The sequence below is a fragment of the Sturnira hondurensis genome, unplaced genomic scaffold (genome assembly GCF_014824575.4).
Source record: "Sturnira hondurensis isolate 20B ecotype Veracruz unplaced genomic scaffold, ASM1482457v3 Scaffold0024822, whole genome shotgun sequence".
Lineage (NCBI taxonomy): Eukaryota > Metazoa > Chordata > Mammalia > Chiroptera > Phyllostomidae > Sturnira > Sturnira hondurensis.
In genome coordinates this window covers 324,632-348,528 of record NW_028097453.1, presented here as the reverse complement: position 1 = coordinate 348,528, position 23,897 = coordinate 324,632, and the positions used below count along the sequence as shown (strand labels likewise).

At 57.9% G+C, this 23,897-nt stretch overlaps 1 protein-coding gene across 2 annotated transcripts in view; it reads right to left on the bottom strand.

Moving 5' to 3' along the window:
* SLC6A17 (solute carrier family 6 member 17) overlaps window positions 1–23,897 on the bottom strand; it is a 40,211-nt gene that overhangs the window by 5,494 nt on the left and 10,820 nt on the right. Inside the window, exons 2-7 of one of the 2 annotated variants that reach the window (XM_037038885.1) lie at window positions 19,833–20,204; window positions 16,909–17,066; window positions 15,165–15,291; window positions 14,249–14,430; window positions 12,734–12,844; window positions 154–395 (exon numbers count right to left, since the gene is read on the bottom strand). In XM_037038885.1, the coding sequence (XP_036894780.1) occupies window positions 154–395; window positions 12,734–12,844; window positions 14,249–14,430; window positions 15,165–15,291; window positions 16,909–17,066; window positions 19,833–20,118 (1,106 nt within the window). In that variant the 5' untranslated portion in view covers window positions 20,119–20,204. Of the gene's footprint in view, window positions 1–153; window positions 396–12,733; window positions 12,845–14,248; window positions 14,431–15,164; window positions 15,292–16,908; window positions 17,067–19,832; window positions 20,205–23,897 lie in introns of those variants that run through there. The other variant, XM_037038886.1, reaches the window with a different exon arrangement.

Genomic DNA, 23,897 nt, shown 5'->3' with positions numbered 1-23,897 from the left:
CAGCAGAGACACCTGTGATACCTCATGGTCCAGGGCTGGGGCTAGAGATTTCCTCGGGCCCTAGGGGCCACAGGGACTCCCCGTCCACAGCCCTCCCGCCCTCCGGGTGGTGCAGACAGGGAGGAGAAAGGATGGGGGAGAGGTGCCACCTACTCGACCACGCATTTCTCATTCATGATGTTGGCCTTGAAGCCCAGCACAGCGAACACCACGAGGGTGGCCAGCACCGAGGTGAAGAAGTTGATGAAGGACACCAGGGCAGCGTCGAAGTGGCAGTTGTTGTCCTGCTTGTTGTAGCTGGAGAAGGCGATGACACCCCCGAAACCCAGCCCCAGGGCGAAGAAGACCTGCGTGGCCGCCTCCCGCCACACCTGCGGGTCCAGCATCTTGTCCAGCTGTGTGGGAAGGGACAGTGGTGGGGGGAGAAAAGAGACACAGTGATGGTTTTGTTCAGTGCAGTGGAGGTCCCACCGCGCTGCCTTTCCTCAGCCTCGGCCAAGTTCAGGGGCTCCTTGGCACAGTGGGAAAGGGCTGTGTGACCCTGGGCATTTCCCCTAGACTATCCGTAACCATTTCCCCACGTGCGAAACACAGACACCAAGAGTATTGACCTCAGAGCCTCATCATCGGGCTTAGGTAAGAAAATGAACACTGCGTGCTTGCAGACTCTGGTCATTTTAACTGCTGTCATTGTTTACCATGGAGCCATCATACGAAGAGACATCACCAGGGCCATCAGTATGATGCATAGCACACAGCCCTAGGGAGTGCCACTCACTTAGACTAGAGTGTGAATGGTGCCTCCTGGAGTTGCTTGGGGTGCAGCCTGCACAAGATGACTGAGAACATCAAGGTCTCCTTCCACTTCAAACCACAAAAGAAGATACCAATGTCCTCCTCCTGCCTACCCACTCTCCCGTTTCCCAGAAATAAAAGGCCCAATGCTCATTCACACACACCTACCAACTCCAGGTCACAGAGGAAGCCCACCTCACCACGCCCAACCCTTCCTGGAGAGGGGCAGCCCCTGCCTGACCCCCCACCTACCCCAGACCCAACAGGAGCCTGAACCACAGCAGCATCTGGAAGGCAGGGGACAATTTCCAAAGCGTTTTCACGACCGTTTTCCTTTTACGGATGAGGAGGCAGGGACCAGGGACCCAGCCCAGGGCTTTAGAGTCAGACCACCTGGTCCATCTACATCATCGGACTCCCACCTTCAATCAGCTGAGAAGACTGAGGCAAGTGGTTGTGCCCGTTCTATGCGCCTCGGTGTCCTCATCGGGGGTGTGGGAATAACAACAGTCTCCCTCCCAGAGCGAGGGTGAGCATCAAATGGACAGCCACCGGTCGTGCCTGGCCCCTCGCAGCATGCAACCCTGACAAAACGCCTCGGTCCTCACTGGGACAGAGGACTTTGCTGGGGCGGCGAGGGGCAGGGATTGCTACTCACACTTTGCAGAGAGGACAGAGGCCCAAAGGTGCAATGACTCATTCAAAGCCCCGGCGCTCACCCAGCCGGGGCAGAGGCGCTTCTAAACTACAGATCACCTCACACAAGGCCATGGTGCCCTCCTAACACCGTCCGTGACCCAGCTGGCCCGTAAAGCCGGGGGGAAATCACCTGCTGGGGGCCAGGGTGCTGGGAGGGGCCGTCTGGATGTGCAGGCTGGTGAAGCGGTTTCAAAGGTCACCGCGGAGCACGCACAGAGGGCGCGCCTGCTGGAGAAACGGAGCAGGCCCTCTTCTTCCCCCAAGTGCAAGAACACAGGCCTGCCATTTCTTAAGGAACCTCTCGGGGGCCCAGGCTGGTTTTGGAAATCAGGCTTTCGTTCCCAGTTGTACTGCGGGCAGGTAATACAGCCCATATGCCACCCAGTCACGCAGCGCCCCAGCGGGGTCTGGGACAAACCCGCCATCAAACCTATTCGAGGTTCTGCCGCAGACTATGAATATCCACCCGAGTGATCAATAATGACTATAAATAGCCTTGTATCTGCTCAGGTCATTCTGACACAAAACCAGTTCCCAGGGAAAGGAAAGAAAACACCTTTGTTTTTCCGGGCTATTTGGACTCAGGCATCGTGAATAAGGAAATGGGGCCCATACACCCTCCTAATGGGGATTCGAGATGATAAAGAAGAAAAAAACGCAACCATCCTCCCCTACCGGCGGTTTTGCTTTCCGCAGTTTCAGCGACCTATGCTCAACAGCAGTCCGGAAATATTAAAAGGAACATTCCAGACATAAACGATTCACAAGTTTTAGATCATGCACCATTCTGGGGGGTGTGGTGAAATGTCACGCCATCTGGCCCGGGATGGGACCCGTCCCTCTGTCCAGCGGGCCCCTCTGCGCTCGCGACCAGACGTCAGTCACTGCAGCCACCTCGGCTATTGGCTTGAACGTTGTGGTACCGCATATTCGTGTTCAGGTCACCCTTATTCTACTTAATAATGTCCCCAAAGTACAAGAGCAGTGAAGCTGGTAATTCAGATACACCGAAGACAGCTGTGTTTGCCGTAAGGGAAAAGCTGTGTGTATACACAGGGAACAACTACTGTGTGTGAGGTTCGGTACTGTCTATGGTTTCAGGCATCCACTGGGGGTCCTGGAACGCATTCCCTGCAGATTTGGGGGGGGGACTGTTGTAACCCTAGTCCTACTGGTAGTCCTTCTGCACCTCCCCTCTCCTGGGAGGGTTTTTTTTTTTTTTTAAGATCCTCCCACAAGGTTCCAGAAATGGGCAGAGGGATTACTTATGCCGGCATTCATTGATGTAATAGATGTCAATCATGACCATTCGACCAATCCGGAACCTGGGCACTTCTCTCAGGCTAGAGACCAGGCCCTAGTGGGAGGGCTCTGGGGAAACTCCAAGTGGCAGTTAGCTGCTTTCCAACGAGAAAGCGGCAGAAGGTTCTGGAACAGAGGCAGGTTGGGACGGACCTAGCTCTGGTCACATCATCTGTGTGTTGAAGTATGTCTGTCGGTTCTGTACTGTTGGCTGGAAGACCTTCCCCACTCCATCTGAACACTCCGACCGCAGTGAACTTGAGACTCTTCAGAAGCACCACAATCTCCTCCTGCCTGTGGTTTCTGCCCAGGCTATTCCCTCTGCCTGGAATTTCCTTCCTCCTATCATTTTCTGGTGAACTCCTATGAATACCTCAAAACCCAGCACAAATATCACCTCCTTTTAGAAGCTTTTCCTGACTGCCTCTAGCAGAACTAGTCATGGTCCTGGGCTCTCACAGCTCACACCTGACTTACTGGTGAATGTGTCTGCCTTCCTTTCAACACTTTGTGCTTCTTAAGAATGGAGCCCACCTGGACCATCTTTGTATGAGCAGCACCTGGCCCACAAAAGCGAAGGGAGGATTGGGGCAGTGGGGAGGGGAGAACAAGAGAGAGACAGACAGACAGGCCAAGGCTGACCTGTGTCCTAAGGTGAGCTGAGCCGGGCGCCTTCAGTACAGAATGCCCATGGGCCCTGAACTTAAAGGGGGTCTTTCAGGATTCCTGGGGTGATGGTGCATGACTTCAGCAAGGTGCTGACCACAATGTCAGTGGAACGAAGCCACAGCTAGACCTCAGGAAGCTCAGCACCCTTTCTGAACATCAGAATGAGACAGCAGAGGAGAGAGGTGGGGAAAAGGGAACTGCGCCAAAAGCGAGGCTCACACCCTGCCTGGGGCGCTCCCTGAACAGCTTCCCTTCACGTCCTTGGCACACGGCTGAGTCACTCCTGACACAGGGAGCGAGGGGTTTCGTAGCATCTGACTCAGGGGCATGGAGATGCATTTTGAGTCCATGAGCTGTGGCTGAGCACGCAGCCCGAGTGGGTTTATGACAGGAGCACCCGACCTCGTCCCCTAGTACACTGCCCCACACCTGCCCATGCGAGAACCAGATGGGACTGCAAGACACCAGCTGGCACTGGAACTCCGGGTGCCCACTGCCTATGGGCAGAGTCACCTTCAGAGGGACGGGAGTAACAATACTGATGCTTCCTGGGCCTGTCCCGACTGCTGTGACGGAGGCACCGTGCTTCTCCCGTCTTGCAGCTGCAGCAACGGACAGGCTGAGGAGCTTGCCCTGCGACTGCGGAGCCATGCGCTGAGATCTGACCCAGGCCTTGGGCTCTAGGGCGCCCCCTCTGGTGACAGGCTGGGCTGCCCACATCATCCTGCTCAGAGGCCTCACTCTAACTGTGGAGCCAGAAAGTCTCACTGCAGACCTTCATGCCGGGGCCTTCAGGGCTCACAGGGGCCCCACATTTCTTCTCTCAGGGCTCCCGCACACCCTTGACCCTGTGGCCAGTCTGGCTCACTGGTCTGGAGCTCACTTGTCTAGACTCGGGGGTGGGGGGGAGCAATGCCTACAGCTCTGTGTGCGGGTGGGGGGGGGGCACCAAGTCCAATGCCTGGAGACTGGTGTGGCTCCTCCCATCATGGCTGCTTGTCTTGTGGTTCAAAGGTGAAGAGGCAAAAGAGGGTCCACAGTAAGGTCTCCCTTTTGTCACCTCTGTAGCCCAGACGCCCTGTCCCCTCCCCTGGACAGGGCCATGACTTCAGTTTCTTGCACACCCTGCCGGCAATAGTAACGTGGTATATTTACACACACACACACACCCCCGTGCACACACCTGTGGGGGTGTGTATTCCCCCCTTTCTCTGCTGTCCACACCAGAGTTGTCCATGGAGCTCTGCACCCTCCTGGGCCACCTCCCTCATCCCACCTCCATGACCCCTCAGTGTGCGGAGCTGGGAACCTGCAGCGTTCCAGGGCTTCCGGCTGGCTGCCCCTTCTCTGCCTCATCCCCACAGTCTGCCCAAGGGGCCTCCAGGCCTGGCCCCTCCGTCCCTGGGCCCCAGGTACTGCAGCTGCTGCAAGACGTCCATGACTCCAGGGCTGTCCTTCTTCATCTGGACTGCACCCGGGATAACCGGGCCTGTCCCCTGCTCCGACTCCAGCCTGAACCCCTTCCTCATCGCTGGCACCCTGCTCCACCCAGCCGGGGGAGCTCAGTCCACCATCAGCAAAATCCCCCATCTTTCCACCCTTCCCTGGCAGCTCCCTCACCTCCCTGTTCTGACTCTGGGCTCTCCAGCCCGGCTGCAGGTTAGAACCCCCTGGTGAGCTTGGAAGAGACTGGACACCACACGCAGTGCTCGGGGTAGTTAGTCCCCTCACTCAACTGTGATTAGTGGGAGTGGGCCTGATGACTGGCCTGTCTGCCCTGCTGCCAGGGCTCCCAGGGGCACCTGCTGGGTGGGGAGGGGCTGAGCCAGCCTGGCTCTACCCTGAGCCCTAGGCTTCCCTGTGGCCCTCTCAGGGGAAGAAGGCACGTCCTCGGGGTGCTGGGGCCTGCAGCATCCAGGGCGCTGCTCGTCCCTCCAGGTCCCTGCCCCGCACTCCACTGCACTGCTTCCTCTCCCCAGTGCGAGCTCTGCCAGTGTCCTGGGCGACTCCAGCACCCACGTCGGTGTGCCCTTCCACGGCTGCCTCTCGGGCCCTTCACTGTCTCCCTTCCAGGGCTCTTGTCCCTCTCCCACCCCTGTGGTCATGCCGTGGCCTTTGTCACCATCTCTGTGCTCCAACCTCAGCATTAAGGAGCCCACGCTCCAGATGCCCATCTTTCCAGCTCACTTCCTCCAGCATCTGGACTCCAGAAAGTCTTCTGTCTGTCCCATTGGGCCCTCCCTCCGTCTCCTGCCGCCCACCCTGCGTGTGTCCTCACTTCCCTTCCTCAGCGGCTGAGTGACAGTCCATCCTTCTGGTCACTCCCCTGCTGACATTCTCGACTCCCCTGCCATCCCCCCATTGTCATCACTTGATGACCTCCACACACTGGGGACACCCAAACCTCCATCTGCTCGGGGCTTGGCCCCCACACAGCCAAACACACAACGCATACCTGGCTCCCCGGACAGGTGCGAACTTGGACAAGTCACCGACTCTCTCTGTCCTGCAGTTTCCCAGGTGCGAAACGGAGGCAACAGTAATGCCATGTCTGGGCTTGGAATGTGTTTAAATGAGCTAATGTACGGAGGGTGCGTGCAACAGTACCTAGCATGCAGTGAGCACTGACGGTGTAAAACACGGGTGGTTCTAAGTCCCATGCTGGTCCACTTCAGCAGCTCATACTCCCCGACCCCTAACCTCCGGGAGCTCACCTGGCACTCTATCCTCCTTAGGCCTCCAACCTTTCCTCCGTCATTCTCCCTCTCCTGCTCCTCAGAGAAAAAGGACACGATCAGAAGAGGAGGCCCGCCGTGAGCAGCTGTCAGCGCCTGCGCACACAGGCTGGCCCGTCCCTCCTGTCCCTGTGGGGACAGCGTGTGCTCCCCACTGCTAAGATCCACCCCTCCACTTGGGCACCGAGTCCCATCTCTCCGGCTCACTCAAGGGCATTGGTTGCCTCCTCCCACAACATCAGCTTCTCCCCTTGTTGGATTTTGTAAGTGTGTAATTCACGGTGGTTGTTAGCAGACCAGGTTGGACAGCTGCGGCCTTGTGACCAGAAAGCTATTTGGTCTTCATCCACAGCTGCCGTCACGGCTCCCGAGACCCTGGAGTTTCCTAAGTGCGCGGAGTGAGAGAGGTGCCTTGTGTTTCGTGAGTGAAGCAAGTTCGGGAAGCCACCAAGGGTGGGGGCTGGCTGCTGGGGGACCAACCATGTGGTGAGAAGAGGGGCGAGGGGCTGGGGAGGGAGTCCATCACCAGGAGCTGACGCTTCGTGTCTGTATCATGAGGCCTCCATAAAAACCAAAGAGGACGGGTCCCGAGAGCTTCGAGGCTGGCAGACACGTGGAGATGAGGAGAGAGCAGCTCACCTGTGGGCCCGGCAGCTCCACACCTGTCCCCGCACCTGGACCCGTGCAGCTCTTGCTGTTCCTGAGTTAAAACCTTTTCTGATAAACCCATGATCTGCTAAGTAACGTGTCTCTCTGAGTTCTGTGTGCCCTTCCAGCAAATGCATCGAACCCAAGGAGGGGGTTGTGGGAACGTCTTATCGACAGCCAGGAGGTCAGAGGTACAGGCAACAACCTGGGCTGTGGCTGGCATCTGGGGACGGGGGCACAGTCTGTGGGACTGAACCCCTGACCTGTGACATTGGATGCTATCTCTGAGGAGTTTCAGAATTGAGTTAAATTGAACTGAATTCTCAGACACTCGGCTGGCCTTCCGAGAATTGCTGGATGGAGGCGCAGGGATTACCGCCCCCCTGTTGGAAATTGAGTCTCAGAATGAAACTTAACGGCCATTACCACCATCGATTTTAGAACATCTAGCGGCCATTACCACGGTCAATTTTAGAACATCCTCATCACCCCAAAACAAAGCCATACCCATTAGCAGACAGTCATTCCCCACACCCCCTGCAACTGCCCCACAAGCCCAGCCTGAGCCAGCCCCACAGACCACAGTTTCTCCAGATTTGCCTGTTCTGGAACGACACACTGCATGGTCTTTCGTGACAGGCTTCTCTTGTGTACGTCATGTGTTTGAGGTTCACCCACGCTGCAGCGTAAGTTGGTACCCCGTTCCCTTTGATGCCTGGGTGCTATCCCACAGCGTGGATACGCTACCCTGACCTTTCCATCCCTCCATGATGGACATCTGAGTTGCTTCTACTTTTTGGCTATTGCCAACAGTGCTGCCGTGCACGCTTGGGTACGAGTTTCTGGGGGGGACACGTGTTTCTAGCTCTCTTGGCCGCGTGCCCAGGAGTGGGGCTGCTGGGCCACACGCTAACTCTGCCTGACCTGGGGCACTGCCGGATTGTTCTCCCAAAGCGGCTGCGCCATTTTCTGTCCCCACTGGCAGGTCGTGATGGATCGTTTCCATCAGCTGAAATAACACCTCTGGTCCCGCAGCCCGGTCCAAGTAGCACCCCATTTCTCATGCCTCTGCACCCCTTTACAGCACAACTGAAAATAAACGGCCTCTATTACTCATTTCCAATTTCTCACCTCCAATTTCCCCTTGAACCCCTTACTCGGAGACTGTCCCCGGCGCTAACGACTCTTGTCGATGGAGTCCATCTTGTCGATGGATTCTTGTCGGGATCACCAGTGACCCCCCTGTGGCTACGTGTGCCGGCTGCTTCCCAGTCCCCGTTACCTGGTCTCTCTGCAGCTGTGGGCTGGCCCATTCCCTCCTTCCTACAGCACCTTCTCCTCTTTGTCTCTGGATGGACACCTCCCTCCTCCCCCTCCTCCCTCACGGGCTCTCTCTCTCCCCCAACCTCTAAGCCCTGGGACCCCAGTGCTTGGTGTCCAGACCTCCTGTCTGCTTTCACTCTCAGAGAGTCAGTAACCAGCCCACGACTTTAAATTCTTGGACTCCCAAATTTACACGTCCACCCAACCTACACACTAACCCATCCACCCATTCAGCACCTCCACCCACCGAACCTGCCACATCCAAAACAGGACTCTTTATGCTCCCCAAAAACCAGCTCCTCCCACCATCCTCCCCCATCTCGTCCATGTCACCTCCACCCTCTTCGTTGCTCATTGCCGGGGCAAAAGGCCGTGGAGTCATCCTGGAGCCCTACCCCCACCCCAGCTCACACCCAATCCAACAGCAACCCTGCTTGACTGATTCACTTCCTCCAAATCCACACTGCCATGCCTGGGCTCCAGTCACCGGCACCTCGCACCCAGAATGAATTCTAGCCCCTGGAAGAATTTGCCTGGAGGCGGCCTTCCAGCAGGTCTCCCTGCTCCGCCCTGGACCACTCAGATTCTCTATGGCAACCAGAGCCATAGAGATGACTTCCAAGGTGAAGTCAGAGCAAGTCACTCCTCTGCTCAGATGGGTCCAGTGGCTCTGGGAATGAACTCCAAAGGCCTTGCCTGGCCTGCTGACCCTCAGGATCGGCTGCTCATTGCCCACCCACCCCCGCCCCACGTCTGCACGTCCGACCGCCTTCCCCTCCACTCCAGCCACGCTAGCCGCCCTGCATGCACCAGCCACATTTAATCTCAAGGCCTTTCCTTTGCCCTCCCTGTTTGCAGTGAAATGCGCCACCTCCACACAGCCGCACAGCCTGCTCCCTCGCCTCCTTCGGGCCTCCCCGCAAATGTCGCCTTCTCAGTGAGGCCACCCTGAGCACACTGTCTGAAGCAACCCCTTGCCCCAGGCCTCCTTGCTCTGCTGTATTTTCCTCCTCACCCACACCACCCAGCATCTCCTTTGTCTCACATTATCTGTCTCCCATCAGTAACACCCAGGCTACACAGCGGTCAGGAAGGTCACCTGCTTTGCTCACAGTTGGGTCCTAGGACCCACGCCAGCACCCAGAACATCCCAGGCACTTGCTGAACCTCTGCTGCATGAGGCAATAAATGAACAACGGTCATTTGGGCTGTTTTCAGTCTTTTGCTACTAAAACAAAATGCTGTAATGACCCAACTGGGCACAGGTCATTTTGCTTGTGGGCAAGTCCATCAGCAGGACAGACACCTAAAGGGGGATTGTGAGGCCACAGGGCGTGAGCACTGATAACTGTGATGGTCATTTCCTCAAATTTTTGAAAGTTAAAAAACATACCATCACCCACCACATTAGGCTGAGCAAACCACACGATTAATGGAGTGGTGCCCCACCCTGACTTGCTTTTTAACTGGACGGAAAAAAGTAATCAGGACAGAAGTGGCTTGAGGAATTTGAGAAGTCCATTAGCCATGAACATGGGTCCAGGTCCCATCCAAAATGCTACTGGCCATGGTGGTATCCTGACCATGTGGCATCTGTCATGCTCAGGAACTGCTTGGAGTCGAGGACGGGAAGTCTGAGTCCTACGGTTTGGACTGCCTCTGCTGTTGGAAGACTATGGGAGAAAGTGGAGACTTTGCGTCCAGGGCATTCAGCACATCCGCAGGGCGCCTGTGCTTCCCTCAGGGCGCTGAGACACCCTGGCCAAAACCCTTCTTGGCCTCTGCCATGGCTGCCCCTGTCATTTCCCCTGTGGCCGGTGGGAGTGGGGCAGGACGCATCCCGGGTGGCCGTGTGTACCCCCCCCCCCGACACTCTGTGGCGCCATTCCAGGGTGAGAACTTGCAGTGGTACCAGGGGTCCTCCTGTCTCCCTGTGCTGTCCTGGACTAGGCATGGCTCCACCACACCTGGGCTGTCAGACGGTTGCTTCTGGGAGCTGGGCCTGTGCAGATGGCTGGGACGGATTTGTCCACAGGAACCTCCCCCAGCCATCGCTGCTGGCCTCACCTACATCGAACAGTGACGCAGGCTCTGGTCCTTGGTGGAGGACGTCCCCTGAGACCCTGAGGCCCCCCTTCCCTGCTGAATACATCCCTCCAGGGTCAAGGGCAGGAGCTGCACCACAGAACTGTGCAGCGGGCAGGGTCTCGGGATGGGCCCACAGATTCCATCAAAACGGAAAGTCACAAGAGCTTTGTGGGCCAGAGGCCACACTGGCCGGGTCCTGGTGACCTGGCTCCTTCAGGGCCTTCTGGACGTAGTTCCTTTATCCTTCACCCGCAAAAGGCTCCTGCCTCTGCAGATGCCCAACTGCTATTACATGGTTTCCCCCAACACCCAGGAGGGGGGGTTTGGAAAGGAGCGCCCCCTGCTGTTCAAAGTGCACACTGACCATTTGTGCCCATCTGATCGACAGTAACTGAAGTGTAACAGACTCAGGGACCGTGAACGGAGGCCACCAGTTTGCGGAGCATTTTGGCCAACATCTCCCGAAGCTGGAGATACGCCTACCCTTTGGGATAGCAATTCCACTACTAAATACATGTGCCCCAGGGAGAGCTATGCACACGAAGACCTGTGTAATCATGGTTGTCATAGCATTACTAGCAATGGTGAGCGCTGGAACAAACTTAGAAATGAAAAAATCGACTTTAGCTTGGTGCTACAGGGGAATACTATGTAGCCCCAAAGATGGATGCACTAGGCTACACATCTTCATAGCTAAATCTCAAAAAAGAGTGTTGGACAGCCCTGGCTGCTGTGGCTCAGTGGCTTGAGTGCCAGCCTATGAACCGAAAAGTCGATGGTTCGATTCCCAGTCAGGGCACATGCCTGGGTTGCAGGCAGGTCCCCAGTTGGGTGGTGTACGAGAGGCAACTGATTCAGGTATATCTTGCACGTCAATGTTTCTCTCCCCTTCTTTCTCCTTCCCTTCCGCTCTCTCTCTAAAAATAAAGAAATCTTTATGTAAAAAAGAAAAAGATGTTTCCAAGAGTGTCTGATTCAAATGGGGAGCAATGTGTGTGCTGGGACTGGCAGCCAACGCCACGATTTGGTTCCCTTGTTCCTAGAATTAAACACCAGGCCTTCCTGGCACCACCAGGGGGCCCCTCTGGGGGCCTGTGTGCATCACCGCATTTACGACCATCTCCAGAGCATATTATTTCCTTGTAAAGTTCAGCAGAGTGTAACTGAGAGACTCAAGTGTGCGCATCAGACTGACTCTAGAAATAGAGTTGAAGTAATTCATAAAACTGTTCACTTTCTTCTCATGGCTGATACCTGCTAAAGAAACCAGGTTTGCAGTTTATTCCCTTGTCAGACACCTCCGGTTCACAGCAACCCTGGGCCAGCCATGTGGCCCGGGAGTCACACTCATGCCTCTGGAGATTCACCGAGGGCCTTATAAAGTGGACCTCCATAGCCGTTCCCATAGAAACCTCAGAAGTGACTTCCCAGTATGCTGAGGGCTGGTTTCTGGGGTCTGGGGTATAGGGAGCGAGTGTGTCCTACCCATCGCCACCCACCAGAGGGAGCAGGAGGGGATGGGGACTCCTCACCCTGTGTCATCAGGATGCACTTTCTGTGTGAGCGTGTTTGTGTGTGTGTGAACAGGTGAGACACAGTACTACAGAGGGCCAAGGTTGGGGGCCTGAGGCTGGCAGGCTTCCGACTCATGTGCGTGGACTGCTGGTGGTTGACCCGTCAGCTGGCATTTGGAGGTGGACTTCCCAGCCTGCCCAGCGGGGCTGCTAATTACATGGCTGGGGGCACCTTGAAGGACGTCCCAACCTGCGCTGAAATTCTCTTACTCCTCAGGGACTGGCTCATGTCAGCCGTGCCCAGAGGTCGAAAGGGGAGCAGCCTGGCAGGGGCACATGGTGGGCAGAGACCTCGGGAGGAACCCTGGGTGACCTCCTTCGGGACGCCTGCGCGGCAGGCCCGGGAGACGGGTGCAGCGGGCCTGCTCAGCCCCTCACTGGGCTTCTGGGAGGATGGAATCAGAGAAGATGTGCATGGATTCTGTGAGGGTAAAGCCACTAATCACGTGATCTCTCATCTTTATAGTGACATTGTTCCCCTGATCCAGGTACAGGCTGGGATTCCCAGGGGCACCTTCCTTCTCCTAGGCATCTTCCTGGTTTCTGCTGTCGCAGATGCGCCCCATGAAAGCCCCACCACTCCCTGCCCCTGGGCCCCAGCCAAACCTGACTCCCCCAAGGCCTCAAGCACGCCCAGTGCTTTTCCACACTCTTGCTCACGTGGTCCCTTTGACCGCACTGTCCTGCCGCTCACTGAAATCCTATCTGCTCCCAGAGGTTCAGTTCACACATCACCCCCTCCCTGAAGCTTCTTCTGATTTCCCCCAAATTAACGTGATGTCCTTCTCCTGGGAATGCCAGGGCAGGGCCGAGGCTCTGCCCCCAGGGCACCCCTCCAGGGCCTGGCACACAGCAGCTCCCCCACGAGTCCAACGCTGCCTGAGGCGGCCGGATGCCTACCTTGGGGGTGAACATGTGCAGGATGCCGTCGATGGCGCCTCGAAGCAGCAGCCCCCGGACCAGGAAGCAGGCCAGCACCACATAGGGGAAGAGGGAGCTGAAATACATCACCTGCAGAGAAGACAGGGACCCACCATGGGGCAGGGCCCCCCCGCAGCTGCCGTCTCCCTCCCCACTCACAGCTGCGGCACATGGGCCCCCTCTGATAGTTGCAGGAAGCAGAGCCCTGGGACCCCTGGGCACAGGGCCAACCCCACCGCATGTCTGGCCTAGAGCCAAAGCAGAAACAGGAGCACAGAAAAGCCGGAGTCAGCAGGGCTGGGCCTGGGACTGCCTTTCTCTTTCAAGGGCTGGCTGGGCTGGGCCCGAGGCCTCCCTGCTCCTGAGGGCCACCAAGGGGGCGGGAGCCCTTCGCTTCCCCTTCCTCATTTTTTTCACATCTCAAGCCTGCTTTCCTGCCCCTGGCTCCCCCACTGAGGATCTCCCCTGTCCTCAGAGCTCCTATGACAGAAGGCAGCCAGGAGGTCACAGTCAGGGCTCCCAAGCAAATACATCAGAAGAAGGTCCTGCCTCTCGCGGTTGTAAATTGTGTGCCATTTTCTAGCATGTGTGTTTCTTGTGTCTTTGCACATCCCCCCATGCCTGGCACAGAGCCTCACGCAAGGAAGACGCACACACAGTGTCTGCGGCACTGAAACAGATCTGGAGGGTCTGCTTGGGCCCGGAGGGGTGAAGGTCAGGAGCATGCCTGTCTGCAGTGTCCGCGTCTGCAGCCAGACCCCCGTATTCTCCTCCTGGCCCTACCACTTACGTAGTACGTGACCTTGGACTGTTTACTTAGCCTCAGCTGGCCTCCATCTCTTCATCTATAAAATGATGAAGGGCATAGTAACTCCCAATTAAAAGGTCACTGGGGATCAAATGCATCTCTACACTGGTAAGGGCCATAGAGTTGGGCTATGATTTTGGTCTTCAGAGAGGGGGCTGAGACCATGCTACTGTTCCAAGGCTTGGCTTCCTTGCTCCTCAAGTCTGGTAAAGAGCCTGGGGCCCCAGGCAGACAGATAGCCAGGGCTCTAACTCCAGCCCTGAGGTGGACAGACTGGCCGCGTGATCTCAGGCGAGCTGCTTTCCCCTCTCTCAGCTGCATTTTCCTCTTCTGAAAAACGAGCGGACTGGGCGACAGGATCCCTAACGTTCTTTCCAGCCCCGGCAGGCAGTCCACAAACGCTGAGAAGAATGAGCCCTTATTTGAAGGAGATCCGACTGTGGGGGGATGTGGGGGGCTCGGCTGGTCTGCACCCGCAGAGACCTGGGGGGAGCCCCCTCAGGGGGGTGACAACACTGCAGCAGGGCCTCTCCATCCCACACTAGGGGGACCTGTGTCCTCATCCTGAGTTACCCGGAGGCCAAGCCCACACACAAGACCCTGCGCAGGGCAACCCAGATTTCTCAGCCCCCAGCCCTCCCTACTTTTCCCAGACTTCTCAGGTCTGAGTGCCCCTCCCAACTCACCTTCCCCGAGGACTGGATGCCCTTGACAACGGCCAGGCCCACAATGGTCCAGGCCACGAGGAGGCACAGGGTCATCTTCCAGTTGAGGCCGCCGCTCTCAGAGATGGAGTTGGAGATGTCCAGGGCCTCTCGGTACCAGAAGTAGGTGGTGGCTGAGCTCTTCTCGCACTCGGTCTCCACCACTGCACCAGCAGCAGAGGTCTCAGCGGCGGGGCTGCAGGACCCCCATCCCCGTGGGCCCCCACCAGGGCAGCAGTGGGCGAGGGGGCAGGGGAGCTTGCAGCAGGGAGGGGCAGGGCCTGTGCTGCATCAGCCAAAATCTGGCAGACCCTCAGGACGCCTGGGCTCCCGACAGCACCAGGGCACATAGACCTCAGTTCCCACCGATGCCACGCCCTGCCCACGTCCAGGCGGGAAGGGCCAGGCAGACCTGGCCCCTAGTTCCTAGGGAAGGACCTGAGCTGGGAGCTGATGACCTGGGTCTCCATCCCCTGGTTAAATCAGTGGTGTGACCATGGGAGAGTGCTTTCCGGGCCTCAGTTTACCTGCCTGTGAGTGGGAGGAATCGCCCAGGCTTTTATGGAAACAGCACCCAAGTCAAGGCCCTTTCCAGAGAGGAGGGCATTCGGGCAGGGCAGAGTAATTGGTAACAACTAGAGAAAAGTCGCCATTTCCAGAGTTTCACCCGCACTCACGAGTTTGTTCAATCCCCGTAAGACTCTGTGGGGCAGGCTGGTGAGTGGGCATCCGAAGGGGCAATGTGGATCAGAGAGGGCAGGTGTCTCATCCAAGGTGACACAGCACTCAGTGCAGCCCCGAAGCTGTGCCGAAGCCTCCTCGGCTCACTCCGCTCCTTCCCAGGACAGGGCTGGCTGGGGTCCCCAGCCGGTCAGACTCAGGGGGGTCCCATACTTGCCTGCCACAGTCCCATTCCTGACAACTGGACATTCGCTCCAGGGCAGCGGGTACTGGAAGGACTTGAAGAAGTAGAAGATGCTCCACCCGATAATCACATTATAATACAGCCCAACGAAGAGGCAGACCTGAGGACAAGGGTCGTGGCAGGGGTCATGGGGGCGGCAGGGCACTCCCCCACCCTTCCCCACCCACCTCCCACCCCACCCAGGGCTCAGCACCAGGCGGACCGCACACAGCACAGCCTTGGAGGAGGAGGAGGGATGAGACTGGGCAGCCCAAGACCCCTCCTAATCCTCCCTTCCCCTGGTATTCCAAGAATCCAGAGAAGAGTGTTTCTGGTATTAAAGTTCTCTCCTTTAAGCAATAAACTCTTAACATGTTAATCTTTTCCAGTGTGAAATTCTTCTAAGATGCCCTAAAGCACCTCCCCATCCTCGGCTGATGCCTCAGAATCAGAACCCGGGACCCTGAGGGCACGCACAGCGTTAGCCTCCGTGGTCAACTATCCCCAGACTGCGGTGCCTTTCGAGGTTTTCTGGATGCTTCTTACTGGCTTGTTGCATACTCTCTTCTCTCGGGACACTCCTCTCCCGTGGCACTGCCTGCGGCCCACCCCTCGGAGGCCGTCACCCCTCGGAGGCCGTCAGCCCTCGTGTTTTGGAAGCGCGATAACTAACTTGGGGAGGACTGACTGAGGGTCCAAGGCCGCTTTGAAAGCAGTGCTTCCTCATGCACAGATCTGCTGCTGCGACGGTGACAGGCCCCCTCTGCCTTCTGGGGGCCTGGCCGTCTTATACATCAGGCCACTGCTGGTCAGTGTGACAGCTGAGGGCCCTGGCTTTGTCAGTTTCACCTGCGCCCTGGCATGCAGGGGCAGACACCCTACGGTACCCTTTAGGGGGTACAGAGGGAGAGGGACCCCCATCACCTTTACTGGCTGCTTCAGTCTAAGCGGGGACCCCACTCACACCCATAGCCAGACCCAGCAGGGGGCCATCCTCGGCCGTGTCCCCCGTGCACAGGTGACGCTGGCACAGAGGGGTGGCTGTACAGACCCTCCTCGGCCTCTGCCTGAGCCAGGGATGGGCAGGCCCTGCAGCCATGCCCAACGGAATCCTCCGTCCCGTCCAGAGGCAGGTCCCAGTTTTCAGCCCCGGTGTGAGCGTGGACACCTGTGGGCTCTGTCCCTAAGGGAGGCTCGGTGTCCCCACCTAGAGCACTAAGCCAGGCCTTGTGGACAAGCTGAGAGCCCTCATGACGCTCCCCACCCAGAGGTCTCCCTGACTCCCACTGTTCCAAAGCCTTACCCATCCCAGGCAGGTCCTGTCAGGGTTGCCCTCCAGCTCTGCCCATGCACCCACCCAGTTAAAATGCTCTATGACCAAGAAAAGAGAGGGTGTCTCCCTCAAGGGAGCGGATAGGCTGGTGAGCAGAGAGGGGTGTCCAGAGTGGTCTACTTGCCCCCAGAGAGCTCCAGCAGAGGTGTCCCAGGGACCCTCTGTGCATACGTCCCCACCTTTCCTCCTCAATGACGTCCCCAATTTAGATCCTGCCTCAGGCCGTGGAGCCAACTTTCGGTTGAGGAAATCCCGTGGTCCTGAGTCGCCAGCTGGGAGCAATTCTCCCGTGGAGGGTCTCCTTCCCTGCCCTTGGCCCGGCCCAGGATCCTGGTCTGCAGACCCCGTACCCACGAGCCGCCCCCCCGCCTCCCAGGAAGTGCCCGGGGTCAGCCCCCGACTCACGATGCAGCTGGAGAAGCCGATGCCCCCCAGGCGGGGGCACACGTAGTGCCACACGCCGATGCTGCCCCGGCGTATCCTCTGGCCCACTGCCAGCTCCAAGAAGAAGAGCGGGATCCCGATGATGATCAGCAGCACCAGGTAGGGCACCAGGTAGGCACCTGCAGGGGAGGGAGGGGCGTTGCAGGGCGTCGCAGGGCGTCTGGGGCACAGCGCAGTCCCGCCCACCTCTCTGATCATCTCGGGCCGTCACTGGGCCTTGGGCTCCTCAGGAACGGGCTGGCTCATACGTGTGACCTACACACACTTGACCTTCCTTCTTCCCCTCGACTCCCCCGACCTGAAGCACCAAGGGAGGATCCAGACCTGCATCAATGTCTCCCGCTTACGAGGCTGGACCCAAGACAGACAGGCAGACAGGCAGGCAGGCAGGCAGACACATACGCCAGCAGACACACTCACCTCCTGATCTGCTCTGTGGACACCCGCTCACAGCCCCTGCCACCCACGGAGCAGCGGCCCAGAGGGATGGGCCCCCCGGAGGCACCGACCCTGGGCAAAGCCTTCCCTGAGTCTGCGCCAGACGCTGACGCAGCAGACGGGGCAGCTCCAGGGAAGCAGAGCATAGAAGCTCTCCAGGGAGAGGGGTCGAATCCGCGTGGCCCTGAATCTACAGCTAACTGGGAGGGGCGGGAGGGAAATTAGCGGTTCAGGAAGGTATAGCTGGGAGGATCGTAAAGGAGAGAATGGATGCCGCCAAAGATTCCAAATGATAAATGAAACTCGCTGTCCCAGGCCTCGCTGCACACGCAGTCTTGTTTCCAAGTGACAGGGCATTTAGCAGGAGAATTAAAACCTCATCTGGACGCGGTTGAGCGGCCCCATGAAGAGCCGTGCCAATGGCTCAGTCCTGTTGGCAGAGTTGCTGGCCCAGCCCTGCCTGTCCGTCAGGTGGCGTCAGGCCAGCGCCGGTCACCAGTGCCCTGCTGGTCACCCCAGACCACGCCCTTCGAGCTGAGTTTCCAGAAGACCCTCCAGCCACATGGCTCTGCCCCACACAACACGATGTCCCCCATGCTGCCCAGTGTGTGCTCGGCCTGCCCACAAACCCGGGGGATCGGCACCTTCTAGGCACAAGACCCAGCCTTGGCAACCATCAGGCGGGGGCCCCTCTGCACCAGGCCCACGCAGGGAGGGCACGTCAGGACAACAGAGGGCTCAGGTGCTCTCCTGGGCGAGCTGGCAGGTCCTCCAGATTCACATGAGCAATGTCAGCACGTGTGCACACACACACGTCACACAGAACCAGCTCAGCACACACGTGCTGAGGGGCCGAGAGAGCCAATTGGGAAAGGTTTCCAGGGGAGGCAGCCCACTGAGCTCACACAACAGCCTCCAGCTCACTAACACACACACACACACACACACACACACAGTCACACACACATGCAAATTCCACTCGCCACTAACGAGCAGCCCCCTTTAAAGGAGGGAAGGTCTGTCTCTGAACCCAGTTCTGTCTCTCAGTCTCAGGCCAGGGAAACGGAAGGGAGAGCAGCAACCCGTGGGGCAGTGAAGGGACACAGCCATGCTGGCTCCACATTCCGCCCGAGTGGCCTCGGGTGGGCAAGGCATTCGGGGAGGTGGGTTTCAGGGTGTCGGAGGAGGAGTTTGGCGTCTTCTCTGGATGCACCTCTCCTCTCCCTAGAGAACCAGGGAAGCCTCCGCGTGAGTACAGTCCAAAGAGGGGCCTGCAGCAAGGACCGGCCACCCGCCACCTACCACCCGCCACCCTTCGCTCAGGCCTATCCACCTCTGCCAGGCCCCGGGGCGCTGCCTTGCCTACGGGTCTCACACACAGGCAGAGGCCTCGCCCACTGGAGGGCTCGGGGAATGCAGGCTGGACAGGCAGGATTTCTGGGTAATCGGAAGTACTTTTTCATATTGACCTTTGTTGGAGTCACTGGGAAAACGCACCCTCTTGCACCCCAGGAAATACAACTTAGGGATACCCCTGGATTCCCTTTGATGTCCCTGAACAGCAGGAAACTCAGGCCATCCGCCAGAACGGCAGGAGCACTGCTCAGGGTTAGAACATTGAGCGGACGATGGTCTTTTTCTAAAAAGAAAGTGGTCTGGGCCTGCTGAGATGCATGCTGAGTAGGATGGGTTGAGACCCAGAGCGGAAGGGGTGTGATTCTGGAGTGAGACCTCCTAGGGGGATTCAAACTCGGGGCCTCTCCTGCCTGTGAGGCAGTCTGTGTGGGGATCGCATGCTTAGGCCTGGGGCCACGCTGTCCAGGCTTGAATCCTGACTTTATCACTAGCTGTGTGACCTTGAGCAAGTCATCTAACCTCTGTACTTCAGTTGCATGGTCTCTAAAATGAGGGTGATAATAACACGGGGTTGCTGGGGGATTCGATGGTTGAACCACATGAAACTAGTGCTTTGATTGTGCCAAGATGCTCAAATATCCGCAGTTTCGTCCACTTCAGCCTCATATCTAGCAAGTACCTAGGACAGTGCCTGGTGCCTAGTAAGCATTTAATCATAACGCCCAGAAGTGTCTCCTTACAATGTGTAAGATCCCGTGTTCAGCATTCTTCATGTCAACCTCCTTTCATCCTCCCAGCTACCCTGTCAGGCAGGAATTACTATTATTCCCATTTTACAGATGAGGAACAGAGAGGCACAGGGAGATGAAGCTATACCACAGATTGCTGACTGCTGGACGGGGACTTGAACCCAGGCCCGCCGGGATCTCGGCAGGTCTCAGCGCTTAGCAATTCCTGGGGAGCCTCACTCTGTCATCCTGAGCTCCTGCCTACAAGGGTTCCAATTCTGCCTAGGACAGGGGGTATTCCTTTTCACCCCTCAGCCCGGCCTATTTACAGGACGCCCCACAGCCCACTGGTCTGCCGCTTACCGCCTCCATTTTTCTGGCACAGGTAAGGGAACCTCCAGATGTTGCCGAGGCCCACGGAGAAGCCGATCTGGGCCAGGATGTACTGCAGCTTGCTGTTCCAGGCCGGCCGGTCCTCGGCCTCCAGCTCCTCCTCCGCTGCCGCCTGCTTGCCGCCTACCCCACCTGCCACATTCAGGATGCTTTGCTTGTAGTCCACGGGCTCCTCGAGGGCCAGCAGGTCAGCCACTGACTCCGTGACATGCTCATTGCTGTGCTCGCGCTGGGTCACCTTGCTGTTCTTCGGCATCGGTGCCACCGGGGCCACGTGGCCCTGCTGCCCAGCACGCTGAGAAGGCGGGACTCAGCTGTTGTCAGCTCCTTCTCATCCGGGACCTGTGAAGCCGGGCGGGCAGGAGAGGGTTAGTGGGCCAAACCGGAGGGGCGGGAGGCTCAGGTGAGTGCAGCCAAATGAACTCCTTGTCACGCACTCAGAGCTGGTCAGCGGCGTGGAATACTGAGCCGGCCTCCTTCCCCACTGGGGGTGCCCACTGAGGAGCCCAAGGTCTGCAGACTCAGTTTCCCCCCAGGGCAAATCTAATGAGGCAGAAGAGGCCAGAGCAGACACCAAACCCAAAGCCAAGGTCATCCACAGAGCCTTGTTCTCTCTCATCAGAGCAGATCCAAGTGCTCACGACTGATTGTGTGGAGGCCCCACTGCCATCAGCTCCCACGGTTGAGCGGGTTGTGCCAAAGCCAAGGCCATGACCTCTGGTTCTCATGAGCCTAAAGCATATGGTGGGACTCGGAAGCCAGCAGCTGCCTTCTTTAGGGTCCTTCCACTCAAAACATCACCGTGGGCCCGAGGCATCATCAGGGCTGGTTAGAAATGCAGAGTCAGGCTCGCTCCAGCCCTGCTCAGCCCTTGTCTACTTCCACAGGACCCCCAGGTGACTCAAAGGAACATAACACAGGAGTGGAGGGTGCTATCATTCTCACCGTGGGGCCCCTGGACACCAGCCCCTGTGGCCCCTTCTTCCCCAGGTAGGAGCGCTGAGCACACTCAGGGTTCTGGCACCAGAGTCCTAGAGGTGTGTGCTTGTTGCCAACAAATCCTGGGTCATCGCTCACCGATGACATTATCTGAGGGCCACCTCAGCCAAGAGCCAGCTCTCCATCCTTCAGGGACAGTTTTAAAGCAGACACTGTCTGCTCCCCAGGGCGGGGGGACCGGGGAGGCAGCACCTTCCCCACCACTCCTCACCCATCTTCCCTGCTTCCCCAAACACAAATAAAGCCTCCAGGAAGTGACCCCTTCAAAGTACCCGGCATTCTGCTCTATTTCAAAGCACCTCCGCACAGGGGGAGGTCAGAGAATTGTAAATTAAACACAACAGACACCTGGCCTGCAGTTGCCCTGCATCTTTCTGGGGATGTAAACGGGCCCGGCTCTGTCATTACTTAACTAAGCGACGCGCTGCCTCTGGAAGCCAGCTCCTGTCTGTTGTCCTCGGACGGGCCAGGGCAAGGCACAGCACAAGTGTGCCCGCTGCCCTCCCCGCTGGGCTTGACTCAGACCCTCTGGCTGACTCCAGCAAAGACCGCCCTTCGAGGGGACCTGGCCAGCCAGATCCTGCTCATGAAGTGGGGAGACCCGGCAGATGGAGACAACTGTCCACGCTGCATGTGGGGTGAGCCAACCCTCCCAGGTGAGGGCTTGGGCCACATCAGCAGGTGACACTTCCCTGTCCTCTTCATTCAAGGGGGACAGTGAGTCCTTAGTGACTGCCCCCTGCCACCCCAGGAACAGTCAGGGTCTTGGGCTTTGGAGTGACTGAGACAGAGCCACCTGCCTAGAAGACTCCAGAATTCCCTAGAAGAAATACAGCTCTCTGTTGGGACTCCACAATGGATCAGCTAACTGTCCCATTGTGTCTTGGAGGTATCCCAAGGAGGAACTGTGTGTCTGTGGGCCCTCCAGCCCCTGCACAAGCAAGTGGCACCCCAGGGCCCTAGCACTGGGGAGGTCCGTGTTCTTGCAGGGCTTCCAGGATAAGCCCCTCCCCCGCCCCCAGCAACAACAGGTCCCCATCCCCAGGGCCCTGAAAGGGAGTGAACCTAAGGCGCCTGCAATGGCTGCAGTCTAGCTTCCCCGCCTCTCCTAGAGCTGACATGGAGAATTTTTATTAACACTGGACTGGGGAGAAGGGTCGGGGTCCCACTGGAGACCATGTGGGCAGGGCGCCTCAGCGCAGAGCCCGTCTCCAGCTTTCCGGCTGCAGCGGAATCTGATCAGAGCGACCTGCAGTGCATTAGGTTTGATTTACTGTGCATCCTGCCACAACGGGAGAAAAGCAAGGGGGGATTCCGCAAGTCTGCAGAATTTATCTCGATGCTGACTCCATACACAGCTCCGTGAGTGGCAGCTCTGGTCGCCAACATGGGAAAGGGCTGGGGGTAGGGACGCTTCACTTTCAACTAGGAGGACTCAAGGACAAAATTAGCAGGCTGTGGCAAAGCCCGAGATACCACGGCAGCACCACAGGAAACGGCGCAACAGGAACGGCTTCTTTCCCCCCAGATGGCACTGCCCTCACCCCGATCGAACACCCTGCACTGCAGGGTGGGGCCCGGGGGCCTCGGGGCACCGTCACCTCTGCAGCAGGATGCAGCGTGCTAGCTCCACTGTGCAGGCTGAGGCTTGGGGCTGGGCTGCGATTGCGGCTGGAACCTCTTGTGCTCAGTGAATATGCTCAGGTGACCACCCCTGACTCTGACACTTAACATGTGAAGGCTCGAGGGACCCTAGCCCCAACCTCAGTTTATGTAGGAGGCAGCAGAGGCCCAGAGAGAGCGCGCCAACAGCCCAAAGGCGCTGGGCCAGCCCCTCGTGGACGAGCACAGGGCGAAGGTGGTGGTGGTGAAGACTGGGGGCTTTGAAGCCAGACAGGCCCGGGTCTGAGCGCTCGCATGGCTTTCATTCATTCATTCATTCACTACAGCAAGTACCACCACTGGCCCTTCAATGCCTTCTTCTTCCTTTAGTGCCCGGCCCTTCTACAAGAAGTACGAATTCCCTGCACTGCTGGACACGTGCAGGGACAAGACAAATCCCATGCACCTAGAACAGGGAAGGCAGGCATGGCTCAGGGGTCTCCTCACTCCCGTGCTCTCTCCTTGACTTTAAAGGGGAGGTGGTGCCAGCAGCAACCAGGAACAACCCCCCCTCCCCACCCCACCTGCTTCCTGGAGTCCCCGTGCTGGTGAAGGTCAGCTTTCAGACCAGCACCTGGGAATCCAACGTGTACGCTGCCAATGACCCCAAAGCATGACCTAGGACAAGCACCAGGGTCAGCAAAGGACCTAGGAGGGGAGCCAGTCACAATCCAGGTATAAGAAGGTCAATGAGGGCCTGCGAGCCAAAAGATTGCAGTTCGATTCCCTGTCAGGGCACATGCCTGGGTTGCAGGCCAGTTCCCAGCAGGGGAAGCACGAGAGGCAACCATACATTGATATTTCTCTTCCTCTCTCCTTCCCTTCCCTTCCAAAGATAATTAAATTAAAAAAAAATTTTAAAAAGAAGGTCGATGAGTTGCTGGGCCTGACCCACCACCAACCAACCACACAATCTGGCAAACTGGCACAGCAGCCCTGACCTTCAGGGCCTCAGTTTCCCTGTGTGTGAAACAGGGTGGTCTGGGTGACGTCTGAGGACCCTTCAGCTCTGCATATATCCAGGGAGTGCCCCCATGCACCGGGGTGACAGGGAGGCCTGGCGTGCCCCAGGTTCTAGCTGCTGCAGGTTCTTAGGCCCGTCTATCACACCACCCTCACTCACCCCCTGAGGGCTTGCTGGGGTGTCGGGGACACTTGGACAGCCACCCCAGCTGTACTGGAATTCCCCCCAGGGGTAGCTGGGTAGGTTGAGAGGTTGCTTTTGGGAGCGACACGTGAGGTGCCGTTCCATGGCATTCTCTGAAAGGGACGTGTCCATCACTCCAAGCGCAATGCAGAGGGGCTGGAGGGCCAGGAAGCCCCGTCACCTAGCAACCATGCGGCTCTCAGCTCGGAGGCGCGCACGTGAGGGAA